This window comes from Helicoverpa zea, chromosome 31, assembly GCF_022581195.2.
Source record: "Helicoverpa zea isolate HzStark_Cry1AcR chromosome 31, ilHelZeax1.1, whole genome shotgun sequence".
In the NCBI taxonomy this organism is placed as follows: Eukaryota; Metazoa; Arthropoda; class Insecta; order Lepidoptera; family Noctuidae; genus Helicoverpa; species Helicoverpa zea.
The window spans coordinates 4,814,038-4,836,891 of NC_061482.1; the positions used below are offsets into that span (position 1 = coordinate 4,814,038).

Sequence of the window (22,854 nt, forward strand, 5' to 3'; positions counted from 1 at the left end):
CTGAAGCAGCTTAAGAACAACAAGGCGCCGGGTGAGGACGGAATCACTTCAGAGCTTCTGAGAGCGGGTGGAACACCGGCACTTAAAGTCCTCCAGAAGCTCTTTAACTGCGTCCTGTCCGAGGGCAAAACGCCTGAAGCATGGAGCAGGGGTGTGGTGGTGTTGTTCTTCAAAAAAGGTGACAACAGCCTATTGAAGAACTACAGACCCATCACACTTCTAAGCCATGTTTATAAGCTGTTTTCAAGGGTTATCACGAACCGTCTCGAGCACAGGCTTGATGACTTCCAGCCTCCCGAACAAGCCGGTTTCCGAAGAGGCTTTAGTACCATAGACCACATCCATACGCTGCGGCAAGTTATACAGAAGACCGAGGAGTATAACTTGCCATTATGCTTAGCGTTTGTGGACTATGAGAAAGCCTTTGATTCGGTGGAAACATGGGCGGTACTTGAGTCACTCCAACGATGCCATATTGACTATCGGTACATCGAGGTGTTGAAGTGTTTGTATAATAACGCCACCATGTCGGTCCGAGTACAGGAGCATAGCACGAAGCCGATTCCATTGAGAAGAGGCGTAAGACAGGGGGACGTAATCTCCCCGAAACTGTTTACTGCCGCAATGGAAGACGCCTTCAAGCTCCTGGAATGGCAAGGACTTGGCATCAACATCAACGGCGAATACATCACTCACCTTCGGTTTGCCGACGACATCGTGGTCATGGCAAAGTCGATGGAGGAACTCAGTATGATGCTCGAGGGCCTCGACCGAGTTTCACAACGGGTGGGCCTGAAAATGAACATGGACAAGACGAAAATTATGTCAAATGTCCATGTTCAGCCCACCCCAGTCTCTGTTGGAAGCTCGGTACTCGAAGTTGTTGACTCATATATCTACCTAGGACAAGTAGTCCAATTAGGTAGGTCCAACTTCGAGAAAGAGGTCAACCGCCGAATCCAACTCGGCTGGGCAGCGTTCGGGAAACTACGCAATGTCTTTTCGTCCGACATACCTCAGTGCCTCAAGACGAAAGTCTTCAACCAATGTGTGTTACCAGTGATGACTTACGGCACCGAAACGTGGTCTCTCACTATCGGCCTCATCTCAAAGCTCAAAGTCGCTCAACGAGCTATGGAGAGGGCTATGCTCGGTGTTTCTCTACGTGATCGAATCCGAAACGAGGAGATCCGTAGACGAACCAAAGTGACCGATATAGCCCACCGGATTAGCAAGTTGAAGTGGCAATGGGCAGGCCATATTGCTCGCAGAGCAGATGGCAGATGGGGCCGAAAAGTGCTGGAGTGGAGACCACGGACTAGCAAGCGCAGCGTAGGACGTCCACCAACGAGGTGGACAGACGACCTTATAAAGGTCGCCGGAAGACGCTGGATGCAGGTCGCTTCCAACAGGTATCTGTGGAGATCAAAGGGGGAGGCCTATGTTCAGCAGTGGACGTCCTATGGCTGAGATGATGATGATGATGAGTTTTTATATTTTACCTGACTTCATTGAGTATATCGGATTTTTCTTTATTCAGATTGAGTCTCCGTACTACTTTGGATGCAAAAGTTTTGACATCGACCATCGTCATACTACCTGCAGTTGTGGATATGTTACACGGGTCATCTTTAGGAATTAGGTACCATCCGTCCGAGTTAGATATTTAACCCTTCATTACGACATTCCTTAACCAAATACCATTCACGATATGAGGTCTTCCGCTTTCAAAGTTCTGGGTCATCTTGTGTTAGGTGCTATGTTAATAGATTTCAATACCGTTATCTTTTATTTGCGTTTTTTTTTTCAATAACTATTTTATATTAAAATGCTACAAAATCCGATTAAGCATAACTAATAATTTTAAGAAAAAAAATGAAAAACAATAGGTACTTCAATTATGAGAGGAAAATTATATTTTTTTATTCAAGATTTACCTGTTACATATCCTTATTTTTATAATGAATTGCTCGCCAAGAGCACTGTTCTAAATTATTTGTCTAGACTATCAGTCCCACACAATTAAGTTGTATGGAAAAATATTTTTTAAACTGTTGTTGTTTATTTCAAATGTAGAAAGGTGAAACCTTATGACAAATACATACGTGTCGCTATAAGAGCGCGGAATAAATATTATATTATATTTCTGAACACTTATGACAAGCAATCAAAATAATGCGTAGTTACATTCCAGATTACAAAAAGATGTTCTCTGTTCATGACTGCGTTTCAAAATAAATTCAAAAAATTACGTCGTATATTTCATAAATGAGACGAAGAGAATAAAATTTGGAAAACAGAAAAATAAGAATTTCCGACTAGGAGACAAACCAACAAACCGTAGCCAGCGATGGCGAAGGATTCCTACTTTAGATATCACCACACCTATGTGAAGATTTTAATGCCGTAAATTATCTTTAAAACGTTGAATTCTTTGGCCACGAGAAGAATTTCCTGCTATCGGATTGGAATATTTTCTTGTTTCTCAAGCTTTTATTTTAGCGTCCTTTACGTAGTCTGGTTTCAGACTTTTTTGCTTTTATTTTCATACTTTGCAAAACCTCGCATGCCTTCTTCTAATTAACAAGGTGGCAAAGTTTATATTGTAAGAATATTTTATTAGAGCTCCGCCAAACCCGGCAATGAACTTGGCAACATTATAACGACTTGTATAATTCTTTTGTCCTTATAATAAATTGTTTCAAAACTGGGTAAAATGTTGGCATAACAAACTTTGTTGCTCCAACGATCCATGGAGACGAGGCGCGGCGTAAGACGTGTTGTGTTTGTTATTTCTGTTGTGTGGGTAACATTATTTGGTAGACGGCGAGTGCCCGTTGGGTGGTAACATATTCAACAATGTAGTAATACGCTTACGTGCCCGGACTGTCCGCGCTGCAGTGCGGGGTACAGGCGAGGCACACCGTGGGAATATACAGGAACAATGTTTCACTCGAGTGTACCTGTGCCGTGCCGACCCGCTCCGATGTGCCATCACTACCACTACTACCTCCTAGCTGCGTATTAAAAACCCTCCACTTACCTTTGTACGGGATATTAAAAGTTAGAACATCGATGAAAATTCCGATACAGATTTTGACAATATCGCTGTCGTCAATAGAATTATAAACAACATGAATATTTATTACATACTTGGCAAATATTTGTTGCTTGTAAATCCCGAAACAGTCGTGAAAATGAACATTAGCTGATACAATATTTGAAATCGGAAATTCTATTTTCACTAACGATATTATTTCTCTTGGGTGTCGTAACGAGCAAGCATAATGTGAACATAAAAACATAAAGCCTTCACCGCGGCTAATAACTTTAGGTTGTTACTTAAATCAAGAATGCTATTACCTATCGCATGAGAATATAGAGAAGAAAAACAAGGATTTGGTTTAGGTATGTACCTAATACAGACGTGAGAAAAGTGTGGACATTACATGAGGCGCAACCACGCAAATGTGCTTACTGTTGGGCCGCTATTCTAAGACAAAGTTGAACTACATGGAGCCTTACACGGCTACCTAGACTCGCTTGCGTGTACTCACACTGCTAATGCATTGCTGAATATGTATTCTGCCGCATCCGCATTTCACTTGTCATGTTTAAGTACCAAGTTTCTTTATCCCGGTTTGAATCTTGTTTCGGGACTGGATTTGCTCATCATGAATTGCCCGTTCCCAAAATTCAATTGAAAATGTCTGTTTCGTAGATTTCAAGTATCAATATGGGTCTTGAATCCCCCAAAAATTGTAACTATGCACATTCATCGCATAAAGAATTCAGAATGTTGACTAAATAATAAACCTGATTATTAATTTGATAGCTGCGCAACAATGAAATCAATATGATGCAGGCGTGCGGTCACATGACGGATCATCGTCATTAACACCCCATAGTCAGGTGTATAAACGCCATAATCCACGGCCGTTCAGGATATTACCATAATCCCCTGATCTGCGTCGACGGACTAGCTTCAGTAAAAGAGCCTTCGGTGAAAGCGACCAATCCTCAAATCTCTTGAATTAATCGCCAGTAGAACGCAGGTGATCCTTTGGATCTCAAATATTTAATTCCAATCCCAACCCTTTTTGTTTTCATTGAAAATCTGAGAAAATCGAGAATCACGACCTTGATTCATAGACGAGGCCTGACATTGCTGAAATATTTTTTGTAATTGCAATCGGAGGGCTCAAGTCAAAGCCGCGTTTACCTAAATTTTTCAGTAATGACATATTTTCTTGAAGACTATGATATATGTATTACTCTTGGAAAATATTAGGTCCCGAATTTAAACAAACGTGTTATGAAAGACAATCAAAATTTTACAAATATTAATACCTTCAATGGAAAATCTCCGTAATGAATGTCGTTTTGTTTGTCCTTTTGTCCATGCGTGGCGGGCAAATATCAAATAGGACCATATTACTCTCTAATCCTAGTAATCACCATATCTCTCACGAACGGAAGATTATTGAAACCAATAGAACTTGTTTATGGACAATACATACTAATACACGTGTTAACCAGTGACCCTCAACATCATCATCTGCCTAGCCTTTTCCCAACTATGTTGGGATCCGCGCCCAGTCTAATCTGATCCAGCTGAGTACCAGTGGTTTTACACGGAGCGACTGTATATCTGATTCTGCAACCTAATTACCCGGGCAAACCAATACCCGTTGGTGAAACTGGTGGTCAGACTTTCTGGCTTCTGACTACCCGTTACGACTGCCAAAGATGTTCAAATGACAGCCGGAACCCACCAATTTTTCGTGCCTTTCGAAACACGGAAGAACTTGTCATAACACCAGTATTTCACCCATCCACGGACCGACCGCGTCAAGCATTGCTTAACCTTTTGATCGACCAATCAGCTCGGCTCTAACTTAGCCACGAGCTACCAATGACTATTGTTACAAAATATTAATTTAAACCCAATAAGTGCCGAACGCTAAACTTTTAAGCTAACCGCGTCCCCAAAAAGTAACTTTAATATTTACGCGTTCCTCAGTATCTAAGTACATAGAATGTCGTCAACGTATTCTCGTCATCAAAATAGGAAATGTGCCTATAATTACGCCGGAACCGTACCGCCTCAAACCGGATCGCTTGACGCTGGCCTCCGGTAAAAATAGGCTTCTCCACAAACAGCCTTGTTTCTACAAAAGATGGAAGTTTTTATCCTAAACATTTTGCTTTCACAGCAACATAGTTGTTGGCAGCTTTCAGAGGATATTTTAATATGAACAGCTTGTTGTTTAACGCCATTATTCAGTAAATATATCATAATCGGCCCAACCATTTCTCAACCGGATTGTAATCAGCACCCTGTCTTGAATGCAGCTGAGTATCTGGGTTTTACAAGGCACCCGACTAGTTGTCATATTTCTGTTTTCTTAATCACGACAACTGAAGATGTTCAACTGACAGCTCGGTCTCGTAATCTAACGTGGCTTCGAACTCCTTTATGATCAAAACTAGTCATCATAGCTGCTTGACCATTGATTGAACGACCCGTGCGGCTGTCCTAAGTTTCATTCATTATATAATGTTGACATTAAACAAAAAATAAATAAGGTCCTGTATACGAACACAATATCACGCTGTCATATATTTATAACAACAACTTGTCCCTTTTGATTTCCATTTATTTTACTTGGAAGAAATTCTTAGGACCACTTTGGAAGTGCCTGTTTAAAAGTTCATTGTACTGAGATACCTTGCGAGCAGTGTTAAAAACTTTTTCAAGTTTTTTCATTATATTGAAGCAATAAATATTCATGAAGTTCGAAAATGATCTAACCTCCCTAGTCACTCCTTAGTGACGGAATGTCATACAAATCCTTCACTAAGGAATGGGTTAAGTTATTAGTTATTAAATGTCTCTGAGTGGGGAGGTACGACGTGTCCAGTTGTCTCTAACTGAAATCTTGTTGGGCCCCAAAACTAATAAACTGAACCTCGCCTTAGATGCTGAAGCATTTTTAGTTCACAATGAACTAATAAACCGGCCAAGTGCGAGTCGGACTCGCGCACCGAGGGTTCCGTACAAATGCTGTATAGATAAAAAGTGAGTTTCGCGCCAACCGTTCAGTTTAGAACAATCATAGTTATGGTAATTTCGTGAGAGTCAAAATAGTTAATATTTTTTATTTTATAATATAACTAAAATAGTAGGCCAGTACCTTGTAAAAGTTATTTTATTGAAGTTATTTATATACAACATTTTATAGTCATCATACAGAAATCTGATTGAAAATAACTAATTATGTCTTAAAGGTCATGGGGCATATCTGACCCGCTTTGTAAAAAGTGGCGGACATGAATCAAAGTAGTTTTAAATCGTGGAGAATGGTATGACGTTTCTTTGAATATAAATATTTTATTAAAATTTCATGGAGACGAATGTCCAGGATCGTTTGAAAAATATAAAAGACAAGCAGTTTCAGAGGATTGTACAGGTTGCAATGCTAGTTTTTATTGTTAAAGACAATTCATAAAGAAGGAAGGTGCCAATCCGGATGACCAGGATCTGATGAGGATCTGGAAACCCTGAGAAATCGAGGGCAACTCTTGAATATTGTAGGCACGCATCGAGTCATAACCAGACATGTGAGTGTATTTTTGAGGGTACTGGTAAACAGTGAAGGTTTGGAGCTGATTTGATTATGGAGACTACAGAGAGTCAAGGGAACTCCCGAACGGTATGTTGCAACTACCACGTGTTTGGGCTTATTTTATTCGTATTGGCGAAGACTTTCCACAAAGATAGGTTTGACTGCCATTGTGGGATCGACAGCTAAGATCAGATATAGTTATGGGAACTCCTTTACAAATTATAACGTAACCTTGTGTTGGAGCTTATTTTATTTTAGGTGATGAGAATTCACTACAACTTGGGTTAAAGCAGCCATTGCAGGAATGGGATCTTTTATTTTTGAGGGATTAATCACCTAAAGAGCCCCAGTTTCAGGTTTTCTTCGAAACCGCCTGACGACTTGTAGCTGTCGAATTGTAACAACGACTTCTAGAGAGTAGGATTCGGGGCTGCTGGCTTTACGTTTCTAGAGCCTTGACAAAAGTGTAATTCTGTCCCTTTCTTTGTTTTATAAAGTCGGCATTATTTTATTTTGTAGCATTTTACAAACAAATCCAACTTTAAACATATAAAAAAGCAACAAGAAAACAAAAGCTAGAAAGAAATTAAAAAGATGTTAGGTGCATCGGTCTAGAAGTCGGTGTCTAGAGGATGCATCTATATTTATTTAGCCACCGAGATCTAGACCGATGCATATAAACAGTTTTCTTGTTGTTTTAGAAGTTGTTTTTTTTTGTAAAAAGTTTTTATTTTTAACTTTTGTGAAAAGTTCTCGTCAATACGAATAATATAAGCCCAAACACGACGTAACTAAAACATACCGAGTTCTCTCGACTTTCTCACGTCTCCATCATTAGATAAGCTCTAAACCTTCACTGTTTGATAGTATCACCAGACATACATCTGAGAATCAAGTTTTAATCCTATGCATGCCTACAATTTCTGATAGTTGCCCTCGATTTCTCAGGATTTCCATCATCAGATCCTGACCTGATGACAATGGAAATAAACGGCGAGTATACTCTTTCACTACAAAGAAATGATTTCTCAAATCCGTCAAACTTGGTCGTTTAAATTCCCCATTGAAATGAGGAAAATATTTGATGTTTACACCTGATTTTCTCTAGATTCCCATGGTTCACATTGATGCGACTAATGCCATAGTAAATCCGAGCCTTTATCATTATACTGTGCTATATTTCGTTCGTATCCGCCGTGGGTATGGTTTTCATACTAAGGTGCCCAATGACCTTGGAATGATTTAAAATTTTTCACAGTTTAGAGGCCATTATATTTAAGAAGTGTTTGATATGAATTTCACTTTTTATTCAAAACTTTAATATCTCTACGCGTTCATGTGAAAAAGGGTAGGTAGTAAGTTTATAATTATTAAAAAAATATTTTATGTAATATTTCATGTAAGCAAAAATAATATTTTAATATTTTATGTAACTTCAAATTTATCATTTTCGCAATTTTTCCTTTATCTGTACTATATAACGTTGCTTCGTGCCGAATTTTAAGATTCTGAGTTCACGGGAAGTACCTTGTAGGTTTTGATTCCCTAGCGTGTGACGGAAATTCGTTTAAGGTGTTGGTAAAACTGCTGTATCTTTTGATCGCGTTAACTTAGAAGTTTGATTTTTTCATTGCTTAAAGGGACAATAGACCTAGGTATTTGGTATAAATTTCAATTTGGTACCTTTATTCGTTCGTGAGAAATAAGGTAGTAAGTTTCATTTTATTAAAATATTTTTATTATATTATATAACAAAAAAAATGAGATTTTCGCAATTTTTCCTATATTTGCATTATATAACAATGCTTCATGCCAAATTTCAAGATTCTGAGTTTACGGGAAGTACCCTGTAGGTTTTGATTCCTTTGCGAGTGTCGAGAATTTGTTGAAAATATCGACATAATCGGTTGTATCTTTTGATTGGCTTGGCTTAGAAGCTTGATATTTTCACAGCCTAAAGGGACAATAGACCCGAGTATTTCATGTGAATTTCAGCTTGATACATCCACGCGTTCTTAAGATAAAGGGTCTTGACAGACAGACAGACAGACAGACAGACAGACAGACAGACAGACAGACGGACAACAAAGTGATCCTATAAGGGTTCCGTTTTTTCCTTTCGAGGTACGGAACCCTAAAAATGCTTCAGGTTCATTAAGAACAGAAACATTGTTCATCATTCTCTTTGACAAAATAAAGTTGCATTTCTCCATTCAGATATCAGTACCGATGTCTCATGTTATCATCATCTTCCGAGCTTATTCCCACCTTCATCTTGTCGGTTTCCAGTCTAACCTGATGCAGCTGAGTACCAGTATTTTACAAGACGTGACTGCCTATCTGACCTCCTCAACCCAGTCACCCGAGCAATCCAATACCCCTAGGTAAGATGGGTGTCAAACATACTGGCTTCTGACTACCCGTAACGACTGCCAAGGATGTTAAATGACAGCCGGGAAGTATAGTTTAAAGTGCCCTCCGAAACAGTCATTGGTGTCCAAGATATACTTAGAAAGTACATATAAACTTAGAAAAGTTGCATTCGATTCTAGTTCCCAAAAATTCATACTTGAGTGGTTGTTTCGTAACCCACGAGACCACCACGACGTTTTCGATATCTCATGTTATCCCATTAGATATAAAAGACGAAATACTGACAGTTTGTTCTTTCATAAAATAGGAAATCCAAAAGCTTTACGGAAATAAATATATTTTATTTATACGTGAATCTGGTATCCTTCGTCAAAGAACACTTGAGCATAAGTTATTATTTTCCCCATCGGGAAATCCACGAAAAGAAACCTAATATATAAAAGCTGTAGTAACTAATCAATCATTTCATATCAGATAATATGAAGCGATCGACTTATTCTTTAATAAGTCTGTGATTACGTACTTGATTAACTAATCGTAACGAAACTATAGCAGCTAGTTATATTTTGATATACTTTTTCAATGGGCATATTTTTGTATACCTACTCCTACTTTCTGACCATAAAGCCCATGATTTGATTAAGAAATAAGATGTAACGCTCTTGAATAAGAAATAAAGACTAAACAGTCCCCCCAGCCTTTGATTCCACAGCAATTATGCTTCTATATGTTATCCTCGAAAACGTGATAAATAGTAAATTGCCGACGGCTAATGTCTCTCTCTCCCAGTTTTTATACGTTGGCATTCTCCTAAATAACTATCCCAGCTTTCTTAATAACTCTTCAATTTCTCTTTCTCATCCATTTCTCTCATGAAAGCGGGATTTAGTTCAACCACGTTCGGCTACGTGATTTTATTTTCTTCGTATAGAATCAAAACAAATGAATACCAATGTACCTACACCTTTCTACGTCGGAAAATCAATCAAATCCCTCAAATAACTTTCCAATTAGAATTTAAACTATAGCTGTAGAAACTTGTAATTAATTTTGCTTTGACGCTGTTTTGTAGGATCGTGGTTTCAAAGTAATTATTATTATTAATGCTTTCGAGACTAAAATTCAATTTATTCATGTGGTAAAACTTACAACGCGAATACAAGCACGCTCTTCGTTCTTAAGTATGCGGTGAAAGTCTTTAAAACTTCTATCGTAATTCAACAAAAAAGAGGATCTAATAAATAATTTCTTCCAGCAATACTGTTTATTCAAATTGTTATTTGTCTATATCCGACGGACCCTTGTGATTGGATATACCGGAAAGTGATTTATTTTCCAATTACATTGTTATTCTTTGTTCTAAGTTAGCTCCTTTCAGCCAGAAAAGATTGACGGAGATTTAAGTAACCCAAAAACAAACACGGATAAACAGAAGCATGAAAATTTATCGCGTTATTTCCGCCTCTCATACGAAGTTATCATCTACCAATCCGAGCAAGGAAAACCACAGTAAAAGTTACAAGTATTAACCTTAACCCGTAAAAAAGTTTTGTTTTCCCAATTAAAAAGCCTCTCCGTTTGTTACACAGCTTCCTGAAGCACTCCATTCCTCTGCGTTCTTCCACAAAAGTTGCTAGTAGTATTGCCAGTTACAACAAGACGCGCAAGTATATAAAATTCGCGAAGAAGTCATACAAAGTAGGAGAAAATATTTTTTTTCTGCTACTTTATTATCGCAAAGCCCAGGAAATAACATCGCTGGGGGCAATATCAAAATAAATTCGCAAATAGTTCATTTCCTATGTGCGAAGCCGGAACTAATATTAAATTATGGTAATTCCCAAAATACAATTTTCCCCTGAATAAAATTGGTACGTACCTCGGGAAATGCCATTGTGGTGGACCACCGAGCCAAGTTTCTTTCTTCATTTTGCACAGAAAATTTATTTAAAGTGAGAATAAAGTTTGTCCGAACACATTGCAAGCGCGGTACTGTGTGGGGCAAATCGAGAGCGCGGCAGTAGCGCGGCGAGCGCGTTCGTAACTGAGTGGCACAGCGCGGCGGACAGGGTGGCTGTCGGCATCCCTCGTCCCGCGCCTCGCCGCCCTCCGCGTCCTGGCCTCCTCCAGCAAGCTCCCCTCCAAGGCATTATTCTACGCCGGACACTACATTTAAGCAAAAAACAAAAATCTCCTTTGGCTTTTAAGTCCCCAAAATTGCTTGCAATTACACGAATCTACGAAACCGACGAGAAAAAGTTATATCTTTTTTAAGACAAAAAGTTTTTAGAATACCTAATATGATTATGTATAAGCTAAAAAATTTACAGATATTTTTATCTAGGACACCATTTTAACTAAAATGTTTATTAAAGCGGTCCGTTTCTATGTAATTGGTTTGTTCTTTTGATCCTGAATTCGTTAATGTAGGCACAATAATAATTTCATCTGCGAAATTATAGATTAGGAATAATTTGGATTATTTATGTCGGTCTTAATAACGTAATAAAGCTACGGATGTTAGACAATACAATAATTGTTTAACGTAATGTCTTCTTCATGGGCCTGGAAATTAGGAAGAGCAATATTTCACAGGTACCTATCAACGAAAGTGGGTTGTATAGCAGGAAATTATTTTCCGAGTGGCTATTTGTGGTTATATATTTTCCTCATTCAATCAAAACCTGTTCCCATAAGTAAATCTTAGTATAATATGCGGCTATAGTGAAGATGTTCCGAGTTTTCATTTGTTCTCGGTAGGTATCGCCTCAGTCTGGCGCTCGCGTGTCTAATCTATGGTAATAGCGGCTCTACTTTAGGAAATTTTAAAAGCACTTTAATTCGAACAAGTCTGGGCGAGTCTTAAATAATGGTTTTGCTTTACCTTCCGGGACATGCCATGCGATTGTATTGATAGAACAGAATGCTTCTTAAAATGAACTTTAAAATAAAGTAAATCTAGGCAAAGTGTTCTACTTTTATTTGAAACCGTATTCTTAGGTAGAGTTCTCTATAAAAAATTCCCATTGATAATTTAGGACGACGCTTCACAGTGTATGAGTTATAAATTACCATAGGTTACGAGTTTCATGGGTGATTTGGCAAATTCAATATATTGTTTGTCATTGGGCATTTTTGTTATCATGGTGACCAACGTTTGCTTTTGCATTTGATTACCAAATAAAACACTATTAGACAATAGAACAACGTGATATTCTTTTCTTTTTTTATTAAATGCTCGATCTTTAGACAGTTTAATCTAGTAACAAGCCTGCCAAACAAGAGGATTCGTAATGTGACTAATTGCTACCATATTAATTTACTAGTACGAAGAAAACCTTTTGGAGTTAATTATAAGATAAGAAGAGGTCTTTTGCCAATTGTCAGCAGTTCTTAAACAACGTGTTTCTAATTACATATAAAAAGGTAAGTGTAGCTACTTGTGTTCTAAATCTATTTTTATAGGTAACGTAGTACATACAATATATTTTTTTACAAGAGTAGTACTTAAGTAATTTAAGTAGTACGTAAGTCTAATTCCACAGAGAGGTGGGATATGTCCTATGTTCGGTTAATTTTGTGGAGTAGGTATACCTACTATATTATCATGAATGGGCATGGTCATGAAATCGCTATCTCTATCGTATTTAAAAATTGTGTTTTTTATTTTATATTGAACTTTTATTTAAAGTTGATACTACTAAAATCAGTTTTAACAATACCAATTACTTCGAACCAAAACAACCTTACTTAAATGTTCCCAGGTAAACCTAACAATGAAACTTTGCTCTCGGCCCTGTTCCACTTGCAACTACAAACAATACCTACTTAAAGATTTATAATCCCTAATCCGTTATGTTTACGGGACAGACCCAAACCCATCTCTAGATTCATGTCAACCCGTTAAATTGTATGTACATGTGCTTCACAGTGTTACGTCTTGACCACTCAGGATAATGCTCTAATGGCACTTTGTTTACAGCCTACAGGCCCAACCTATACTACCTATTAGCCTTTAATTAGCACCCAAACTTTATTACCGATCTGCATCACAGAACGGATGGACGTCCGGCCTTTGAGGACCTGAACTAAACTGTAAAAGCTAGGTAAATGCTCGTTAATGTCCTTTTCTATTTAAAAATAAACTACACATATGTTTACACAGTTTTATATCAAAGCACTCTTTTTATTTATTCAGACTAGTTATTTGTTAATCATAAATTCTGTGTGCTCTGAATTAAAACGTGTTCGGTTTTCAGAGAGTGCTTATATAACACGAAGGTAAATCTACATATAAACATAAATTGCATAAAGTACAAACTCTTTTATAAATAATAGATTGATTAATGATTTGGTTCCAAATAAAGTACAAATGAAATGAGGACAGATAGAGAATCATGGAAATAAGAATTGAGGCACCAACCAAATCAAACAACATTGTAATAATTTATCAAGCCTTCCATTAGTTTGAGTCCTGCAATACCAACAGCAAGACAAACCTCAGTCCCGTCAAGAAACTTCCGTGGTCTAAGACTATCACAAGTTTTACAAGTTAAACAGCATTGTAGGAACTTCCCCCAGATAATATGATTTAAATAAAAAGATATTTTGTGCATAATATTATCATACGTTGATTAACCAGCGGTTATTCTGAGTTTTGGAACATTCTGGCTCATTTCCAGCACTTCTAGCGTTGAAAGTCCCTCCGTAGACTTTCTGCGCTACTTAGGCAGTACTTGAACATTTTCGGCGGTCAAATGGCCTTCCTGTATAAGCTTTTCCTACACGTACCTATTTAGACTTGGTTTTAGTTTTACCCAACTGTAATGGAAGGAAGTTATGTTTTACGATAGTATACATGTAGTAATAGGCTTATTTGGTACACCCTAGGCTAATTGAACTGACAGCCAGACTCCTATGTTTTCTTGTATAAGTTCCGATCTGAACCACAAATTCAACATTTTGAATGCGGATAAGTTCTCTAACAATCCCTTGCTTACCTATCCCCATCGCATAAAGAGGGATCAGTTTTTGCGTGAAATATTTATACAAGGCAGTTTTATTGCAGCTGACAGGATATTTTCCACCTGATGGATCCTCGTTTATTAAACAGCGCGGCACTGACTTTCAGGGATTCAATAAAATTAATGAAGGAAAAATATTTTCATGACACTAAGTCAATCACTCAAATATATTGATTGATCAGGCACTTTACGAAGATGTTGGGAGTCCGCAGTTCCTCCTCTGAGAATATTCTATTCTATTTCACGTAAACTTACAATCAAGTATAGCATTGCCACTTAATTTGGGCACAAATGAAATTGTCACGTTTTTGTCACATAATTTTGTTACAGATTAAAGCAAATCGAGCAGGCAGTGGACGTGGTAAAAGTGGAAAATTGCCAAAGAAGAACGTCATTTATCAACGCCACTTGGTGACATTTCGCGCCTTCGGTGAATCTTAATGGAATAGACATCACAACTCGGTGTGGCAAAAACCATGGACCCAAGGGGAAATCAACATACTTTTAGAAATGCTTACCAATTCATATCGTGAAACCTAGAGAAAAGGTCAATAAGATCGATGAAATATAACGCACTAAAAAACTCGAACACAATTTTTATGTTATATACAGTAATTAAATATAATCAGGTTTAGAAGGATTGTTGTCAAATAGATTACGATTATTTAGTTGGTGATTGGTACAAAATTAAGTTTTATTGCAAGCAATTTGACCACTACTTACGACCACAAAAGGAGTAAGGATGCAATTAAATAGTATTTAAGTCTACACTGTATTAAGTAATGTGTTTCTTGAAACTGGCAGAACAGAACGTCAATATAATTAATATTGATGATTAATATCTTGAAAGCTTCAAAAGCATCAAAGGCATGTACATTGAAAATTCTGAAACATGATATTTCATCAGAATTCAGAAAGCTTCTCATTGAAAAACATTCGCAGAAACAAGAGTGAATAAAACTCTTTAGTTGGCAGCAGCTTTAAAACCTTAAACCTCTTTAGTACAGCAGAAGCTTTCGATGTCCACGAAGGTCCACGCGTACAGTTCCATTAAACTATTAGTAGTAGTAAACGTAGTTATACTCCAGTGTGACCTTATTCACTGTTTGTGATATTATTAGCGGACGCTTGTCAACGTTATTGAATATGATAATGAAACGATTTGCATTTATTGATAGAATAGATTTAGCGGTAAAGTTAAGCGGAAACCATGCGTCGCGTCGCCTCCGCCGCGTCGGGTTGGAAATGCGCAATCGCGCCAATCTGTGATGTGGCAATGCTAATGATATGTTAATGCACGTTGCACAGCTTTAGCTGTACGAATATTTTGTTTCGTTATGGAAATGGTGTGAAAGTTCCACTATTTATCATTGTTGGAAACTTTTTTGGGGGTATTTTAGCATTTGTTACCCTAGCTTTGAAAGCAGTAAGACCAAACCACCACAAGCAAAAATCAAATCATATAATTATGACCAATAGATTCACCAAACAACACCAACAATTAGTTCATCTTCCATTTTCACTTTCATTCAAAAATATACCTCTTTTTACCCAATTTTCGGTCTGGTGAAATATTTTTCTAAAATAATAACTCATCTAAATTTTCAGGCTGTGAAAACTGTAACATGCGACATTTTTTTGGCACCGCGGTATGTACTTCAAATCCTATTTTAACAACTATGAAAATACTGTACCAACTTTCATGACAAACATTTTCGAACGACCGACTGAAGAAAGTTTGACATTTTTAACCAGCAAAATGGAAAGTTACCTCGTCGTCGGTCGCAATGCTACAAAATAAATGACAACTGAATTCGGTTAGGCTTAACTAGCTTAACAAGGGATATACAAAAAAAGTTGGACGGATTATGGGGGGCGTGCTATCTCCATTTCAGTAATCGGTAAACTAGACATGTAGTACACATAGAATGTACCTACAACAAACAGAAAATTCCTGTTACATCAAAAACTGGCCAAGTGCGAGTCGGACTGTACAAGTGTACACTGACACTCTGTAAAATGGAAAACATAATACATTTGTTGTATGGAAATGGAAGCCCCCTAGAATGTTTATTATAGTCTTAGTAAAAACGTTCTGTTTTTCCCTGAATGCGGAACTTTAAAAATGGAATGAAGTAGAATAACAACCGGCAATAGTAGAAAGACGTTTGAATTACGGAATGAATTCTAATGTTTGTTCAAAAACTTGTACCCTGGGGCCGGGCCCGCCGCTAGCTGTTTGTTCGCCCGCGTGCAAAACTGATTATGCCGCCCTACGACTACATACGTTTTGTCAAAAAATATATAAGGGGGGGGGGGCGGATCCAGGTGGTCCGGACCCCCCCCCGCCCATTCATATCCATCTTACTTGTCCAACAGAAAAAAATATGTACATGCACCGCTCTGATTGCAGAAAACCCTACCTACTTTTGGATAAATAACTATTGCAATACATAACATACATTACACATAACTTTTTATTTACTTGAAATGTTCAGAGTAACCTAAGCCCTAAGCAGTCCTGGGTTAGCCCATAAGCAAACTAAGCAATTGCTTAGGGCATCAATGCAGTGCAATCATTACCCAAGTGGCCCCTATGTATTGAAAGATTGTGATTAACTTAAACTAACGCACTTAAATATCTATAACAATGTTTAAAGTCAGTAAAATACGTTATTTGGTGGGTTTCCCGTTGAAAAATCATAAGACACTTTCCATATGTAAGCAAGCGCGAGCGGAGCGAGAGCGAAATTTTTATTTTTAAAGGACACAAAACAAAAAAAAATCACTGTAAATTAACAAAGCAAAGTCAAAAAGTAAGATATGCACAGAAGTGAAGTGCAAAAGCCGCGAGCGAAGCGAGCGCGATTTTTTCCTTAGAGTTTTCATGAAGTGAACATATATTATCATAAAAAGCCATAACGGACGTGCGCGAAAATTGTTTATTCGGAATTGAATGCCTCAACAATTAAACAAAGATAAAATGCGATATCTGACATGGAGCCGCGAGCGCAGCGAGCGCGAATTTTTTTGGGGATGCAAAGGGTGAAACAGTCAAAATTGATAGGAGACGACCAAAGCTAGGGCGGCTTTTTCCGAAATTTTATTGGTTTAATTTTGCCGCCCCCTAAATAGCATTTGCCCCACGCTACGCCACTGGTTGATCTTAAATCGTTTTTAAGAATCTTTAATTTTGAAAATGTCCTTTCAACAGATGTACCTAACTGAAATCGGCAGTATACGTAATATTCTTAGCGCTATTGCTGAGTTCGGAAATATTGAAATCAAATCATTAGTAAAAAGATATTGTATTTTTTAAATATTACGTGATAACTCGCTAGATTTGCCGCCCCCTAGGACGTGCCGCCCGCGTGCTGTGCACGCGCTGCACGCCCGCTTACGGCGGGCCTGCCTGGGGCTAATGTAGACCCCTTAACGGCAAAGTGGCTGCAATAGGTAGGGTCCAGTTTACGTATAGCCTGACCAAAAGTGGCATCACAGCTACCCGTAGTCGTGCGTGTCACAATACCGCTACGATCCGTTATTGTCCCTGTAATCGATTCACTATCCATTTGGGCCTGTCAACGTAGGGAACGTGCATGAGGAAGGTGCTGCGTCTGGTGTAGCCAATTTGAAACCTTAGCCCTAAGTATTAACAGGTACAGGCGTGGAAGAGTGTAAATTAAATACTTACCTAATGTCTTACTCATCCTATCAATTTTATAAATGCAAAAGTATATACACACAAGTGTATATAAGTAACCAAAGTATATGTGTATTTTTTATGCGTGTTAAATGTCAAGCGAGTCTGTCTGTCAGATTTTCAGGCCATAACTACTGAACAGTTTTAATGATTAGGTACACAGGCCAAAGCTTCAAAAACAACATAAAATTCATTTTGTCCGGTGCAGAGAGTGTATCCGCGGTACACCGGTGGAAACGCGGTAAACAGCTAATATCTAATAAACTCTAAATGATAACATTACACATGCCAATCGCCTATATAATAGCTTTGCTATTATCACAGTGATCAATTCATTAAAGGATTACAGAACACCACATTCATCACAATTAATAAAGATATTTTAACGAGGCATGCATCACCCGGGGCATTCATTTTGATGCAGCTCAATATTCCGTATAACGGAACGTATCGTTATTAAGGAAGCAGACAATAATGTGTAAAGGTGATAATGTGAGGCATATTTCTATAAAAAATTATAAAGACATACATTTTTTTCTTTTTGTAAGTACGAAGAAGAAACTAGGGGATCCGATTTTAAAAATTCTTTTAAGCTTGGGTTTCCTAGGAAAGCGGTGCCGTCATATAGCGACCGTACTATTACGGACGCAAATAGACGGTCGTCTTTACGGTGATGACATGTGGAAAGTTCCACGGCCGTTTTAACACACCGTCATAAACTTTTTGTTAGTTGTATTATACTTACTAACCTGTTTTATTTAATATTTCTCAAATTTCACGACACCAATTTTGTTTTAGTTGACTTTTTCTATAATCTTTACTTTTTATATTATTTATTGCTTCGTGGTTACGAACGAAATCTAATAAAATTTCATCGTCCTCGCTGCTCCAAGAGTTGGAACTCATTTTTTACGTTGTTCCGAAAAAAAAACACAAATACAGATTAAAAAAGCTTCACCGCTTTCAATAAAACGTTCACCAAACCATCTGACACCGTTAAGACGGCCGTCATGCAAATGGCGGCACCGCTTTTTGAAGTTACGGTGTACGTTACCGCTCTCTAGGAAACCGCCCCATTTCGTTTACATAGACAACGTTCTAGTGACGTCATTCACCGCTGTATTACGGCCGCTATATGACGGCACCGCTTTCCTAGGAAACCAAAGCTTTACCGGTTGGTCCGCTACAGTGACAAAAGCTATGAATGATACACCTAGTTCTAACCAAAGATAAGAGGACACGCAGCTTTCGCCGGTCAAACCTGGGAGCCGCACTTAAGGCTTTAGATGAAAAATAATTATATATTTTATCTGTTTATGGGAAACAGCTAGTTATGAAATAAATCTCTCATAATATTTTTCTTTTTGTCAATTTAATTCTTCCTTTCAGTAAAGATTTAATGCACATGAAAATACTTATACCTTCTTTGAAAACACTCATTGAATTTTATTTTCAAAAACCAGCTTATGTGGTTCATCTAAAGAACTTCACCGGACACCTAATCCGGCTTTGGTCGTGTAAAACATAAATATCACTTGCACCAGATTAATATTTTCTTGGAGGGGGCAAATCCTCTTTCCTTACAAGCCGGACACACTAATCACCACGTCTGCTCTTAGTTGTAAAAGATTTTAAACTCATACTCATAAAAGATTTCTCACACTGTACTCTATGGTACACTTGGTTTCCAGATACATCCTTAAGCCTAAGTTCTCATACAACATAATAGTCAGTTTTCTTAAAACCACTGTTTACTCTGAATTTTCACGTTCAGTTTTCAAAGATATGTTAAGAAAAACGGACCTTTATACTATGGGTAAACTTTGGCCTTACTAGCCTAGCTAATACCATATACTTACGTGAAAATAGCACTAGGTTATCTATTCACACTGCTTCTGTGGTGAAAATTTGATAAAATAACATTTTCTAAATTCTAATCTGTAGGTGTTTTTCCTTTTAAAAATATTTGACCTTATCCTTATAATCGATTCATTAATCTTTCTTTTGTGACAATGGCAATTATGATTGTGTACCGATTTTATAAAAAGTTTTCTGTCCAAATAAATTATGACAATGTTCGATAAAAACATTTTTTTGCCAACAGAAGCTGAAAAACTGAATTAAAGAATACCTGAATATCAATTGATAAAATCTCAATCTAGATCCCAAGCTAAGCGGCGCATTTAAGGTAATACAATTGAAAATTGAATAATTATTCAAATGATATCGTAAAAAGACCAGCTTTTCTATAGAAATTGTTTGCAACGAGACACAAATATATTTTATTCGGATAGTCTATGTATTCACGAAAACCCTAAAACCTCTAATAAACCTACTTTTAAACCACAACAAATTATTATAAAGCATTGCCAATTACAGTTTTGAGGCACGATAAAACCGCCGCTGTTAAACTGCCAACAAATGAAGCATGCTAGTAAAAACATAGCTATTTAGTGGGCGCTACAATTTTATATTAGTTTGCGTAATCAGAGCCTCGGATCACACAAAAACTACGGCAAGTTGGTCGCACGGGAAATAAATGTCTCCTTTGTGAACATAACTGGCCTAACTGCCTAATTAGAGAAGCGTTATGTAACTAGGAAAGTTCCGAATGGTTAGATAGAAATTGTAAAGAGAAATACCGTTTAGTATCACGACACGACCAAGTTTTGGAAAAGGGACTCATTATTATTCATTTGTGGGTTTTAAGGAAGAAGGATGTGGTGGGATTGTTAATAATTTGTAACTAGGCGGTCCAAGAAATAGTGAGGTAGTCATGTCGTCAGTCAGTACCTGCTACTGTTTGTTTTATAGACGGTAAGATTATGTGTGTATTCTAATACTTAATGCTGCTACAGAATGAGAAATCCATGTCGATATTGCTGATGGGCTTGCTGACTGAATTGAAAAATGGAGTATGGCTCCATTTACCCATTTTTTGTCAAACCAGTTTGTTTCTAATATTTAATGACACTGGACCGTAGATATAAGTACATTTCTGTGCATTGGACTATCGAAGAAGGAAATATTATTAACGCTATTGCAAGCAAGGTTTCGATAACTAATGAGGGACACTACACTAAAAAGTACGAATGCACAAACGCATGGTCAATGTAGACTGAGAAACTATCAACTAGGTAGCGATTGATTCACAAAAAAAAAAACAAATGTACAAAATAACCAAAGTATTCACTATAATGAGATGAAACCACGTAATTATCGAACAATTTTGTTAAGTATAATTACTAGCTACATCACCTACGCCCACTGTTTCATATTAACGTGTTGCTGTTCCCTATTGCATATAAATTTATTTCTGGCCTTTGTTGCCAGCGAGGGTCCCTCGCGCCCTGAGGCCGATTCAAATGCAAATTGAATATCGACCTCCCAGCTCTATCATTCCTCCTTCAAAACCCACCCTTCTTAATTACCAACTTCACGCAGACGACGAAACATGGTCAATGTACTTTTAGTTTTTTTATGAGTATTTTTGTTTTATTGAAAAGACCACGGACGGGTAATCTGCTATTGTTTTATGACCGTTCCCTATTGTTTTGCTTACTAGAGGTAAGAATTTTATTTATTTTTAAACTACTTTCCTTTCGTAGGATAATACTAAAGAGTGCAACTAAATAAAGGTACTATTTGGAACAAAGCTGCCAATCGCCAACTGCTGACGACAGCACAAGCTGCATGCAATCGCTGCCGTAAAGTGCCGTAGGCAACTGCAGTTAGCAGAATTCCGAATAGTAACATAACCCAGTCTCTGATTGCCATGTCAAATACAATTTCACTTCATACCTACATGAATTCAGCGGAGATTAGAATGTCACAGGCTAAAATGCCTGTCAATATCGTGTCTATCAGACGTCGGACGGAATTATACGTCAACATACCAAACCAACAATGATATAAGGTAACAACGACATATACGTAGTGATTAAACCGCAGGTGCAATCTAGATAATAATCTGCTCTAATTTCCAAAAATTGCCTGCAAGTCTGTTTTGTTCATAAAGAAATCTACAGTTTTATAAACTAATTATTACGTAAAATAGGAAACTGAACACGAAAGAAGCATAAATAACACCGACTTTTTTTATTTCATTTAAAAATGAATGAACGATTTTCGAATTTATTATTAACGTGCACTAACGGGGGCCTGATGTTTTTGCTAAAAAAATAATCATTTTAATAGTGTTTTATTAAAGTTTCTTCATGTTGTTTTCAGTAATATTTTTATGAATAAAAATACAGGATACAAGATACAATTTTCATCTTTATTTATTTAATAAGGCTTCATTTGAGTTTTCTTGCCGCTTGTTAATTTTTCCATCCTATTAGGCTTTCAGAAGTTATTAAAGTTTAATTAAAGGAAATATGTTAAGAGCTACATTGCTATAATTTGTATTTACAGAAGCTAATTAAACATGAAAAGAGCTTCATTATAGTTCAGAAGCACAAAGACAAAGGTTTGTTTTGTGTCATATGTCCGTCATAAATTCTTGTGGAAAACGTTGACGTGCGATGTGACAGAGTACGTAATATGACTTGAAGTTCGATCGCACGTGCGATGTCATGCCAATAGTTTGTCCCGAGGTGAGACCGAAGCGATATATTGCCGTTCGAAAACCACGGAACAAGAAATTCACTGCACGCTTTTGCAGGAATGTGAAAGATTTTATGAGCGCCCCTTTAGCATTTAGGCAGTAATATCGCCAAGGGTTTTTATTGAAATTCGAACTACTTTTTTGTGTCAACTGTTTCTCTTGTCTCTTTTAAAAATCATTTTTTGTTATAAAGTTTAGTAATACAATAAAGTGTATAACACAATATGGTAAATTGCTCATTATCTTCTACTTAATTTCAAAAAAAGTTCGTTGTTCTCCTATCAGTCCCTTTATGGCGTTAAAATCAAAATTGCGTCCAAATAGAGATTCTCTATCACAAATGAATCGAGTACTGGAAAAACTCGCCTATTCGTCAATAAAGTGTAAACATTTCTAAGACGATCCCTTTGCGAAGCGAAGAATTTCAATATCTTTCAAGCTCAACTAGAAGAAAAAGAAAATAATGGAATTTTCGGGAAGCGATCAAATTGTACAGAATAATTAAAGTAGTTAAAG

At 37.3% G+C, this 22,854-nt stretch overlaps 1 protein-coding gene across 1 annotated transcript in view; it reads right to left on the bottom strand.

Annotated features, from left to right (window-relative positions):
- The window catches only part of LOC124645025 (leucine-rich repeat-containing protein 15-like), a 36,899-nt gene extending 25,968 nt beyond the window's left edge, over positions 1-10,931 (bottom strand). Inside the window, exon 1 of the mRNA XM_047184764.1 lies at positions 10,882-10,931. Within this exon, the coding sequence (XP_047040720.1) occupies positions 10,882-10,931 (50 nt within the window). The remainder of the gene's footprint in view (positions 1-10,881) is intronic.
- Between the last annotated feature and the right edge of the window lie 11,923 nt (positions 10,932-22,854).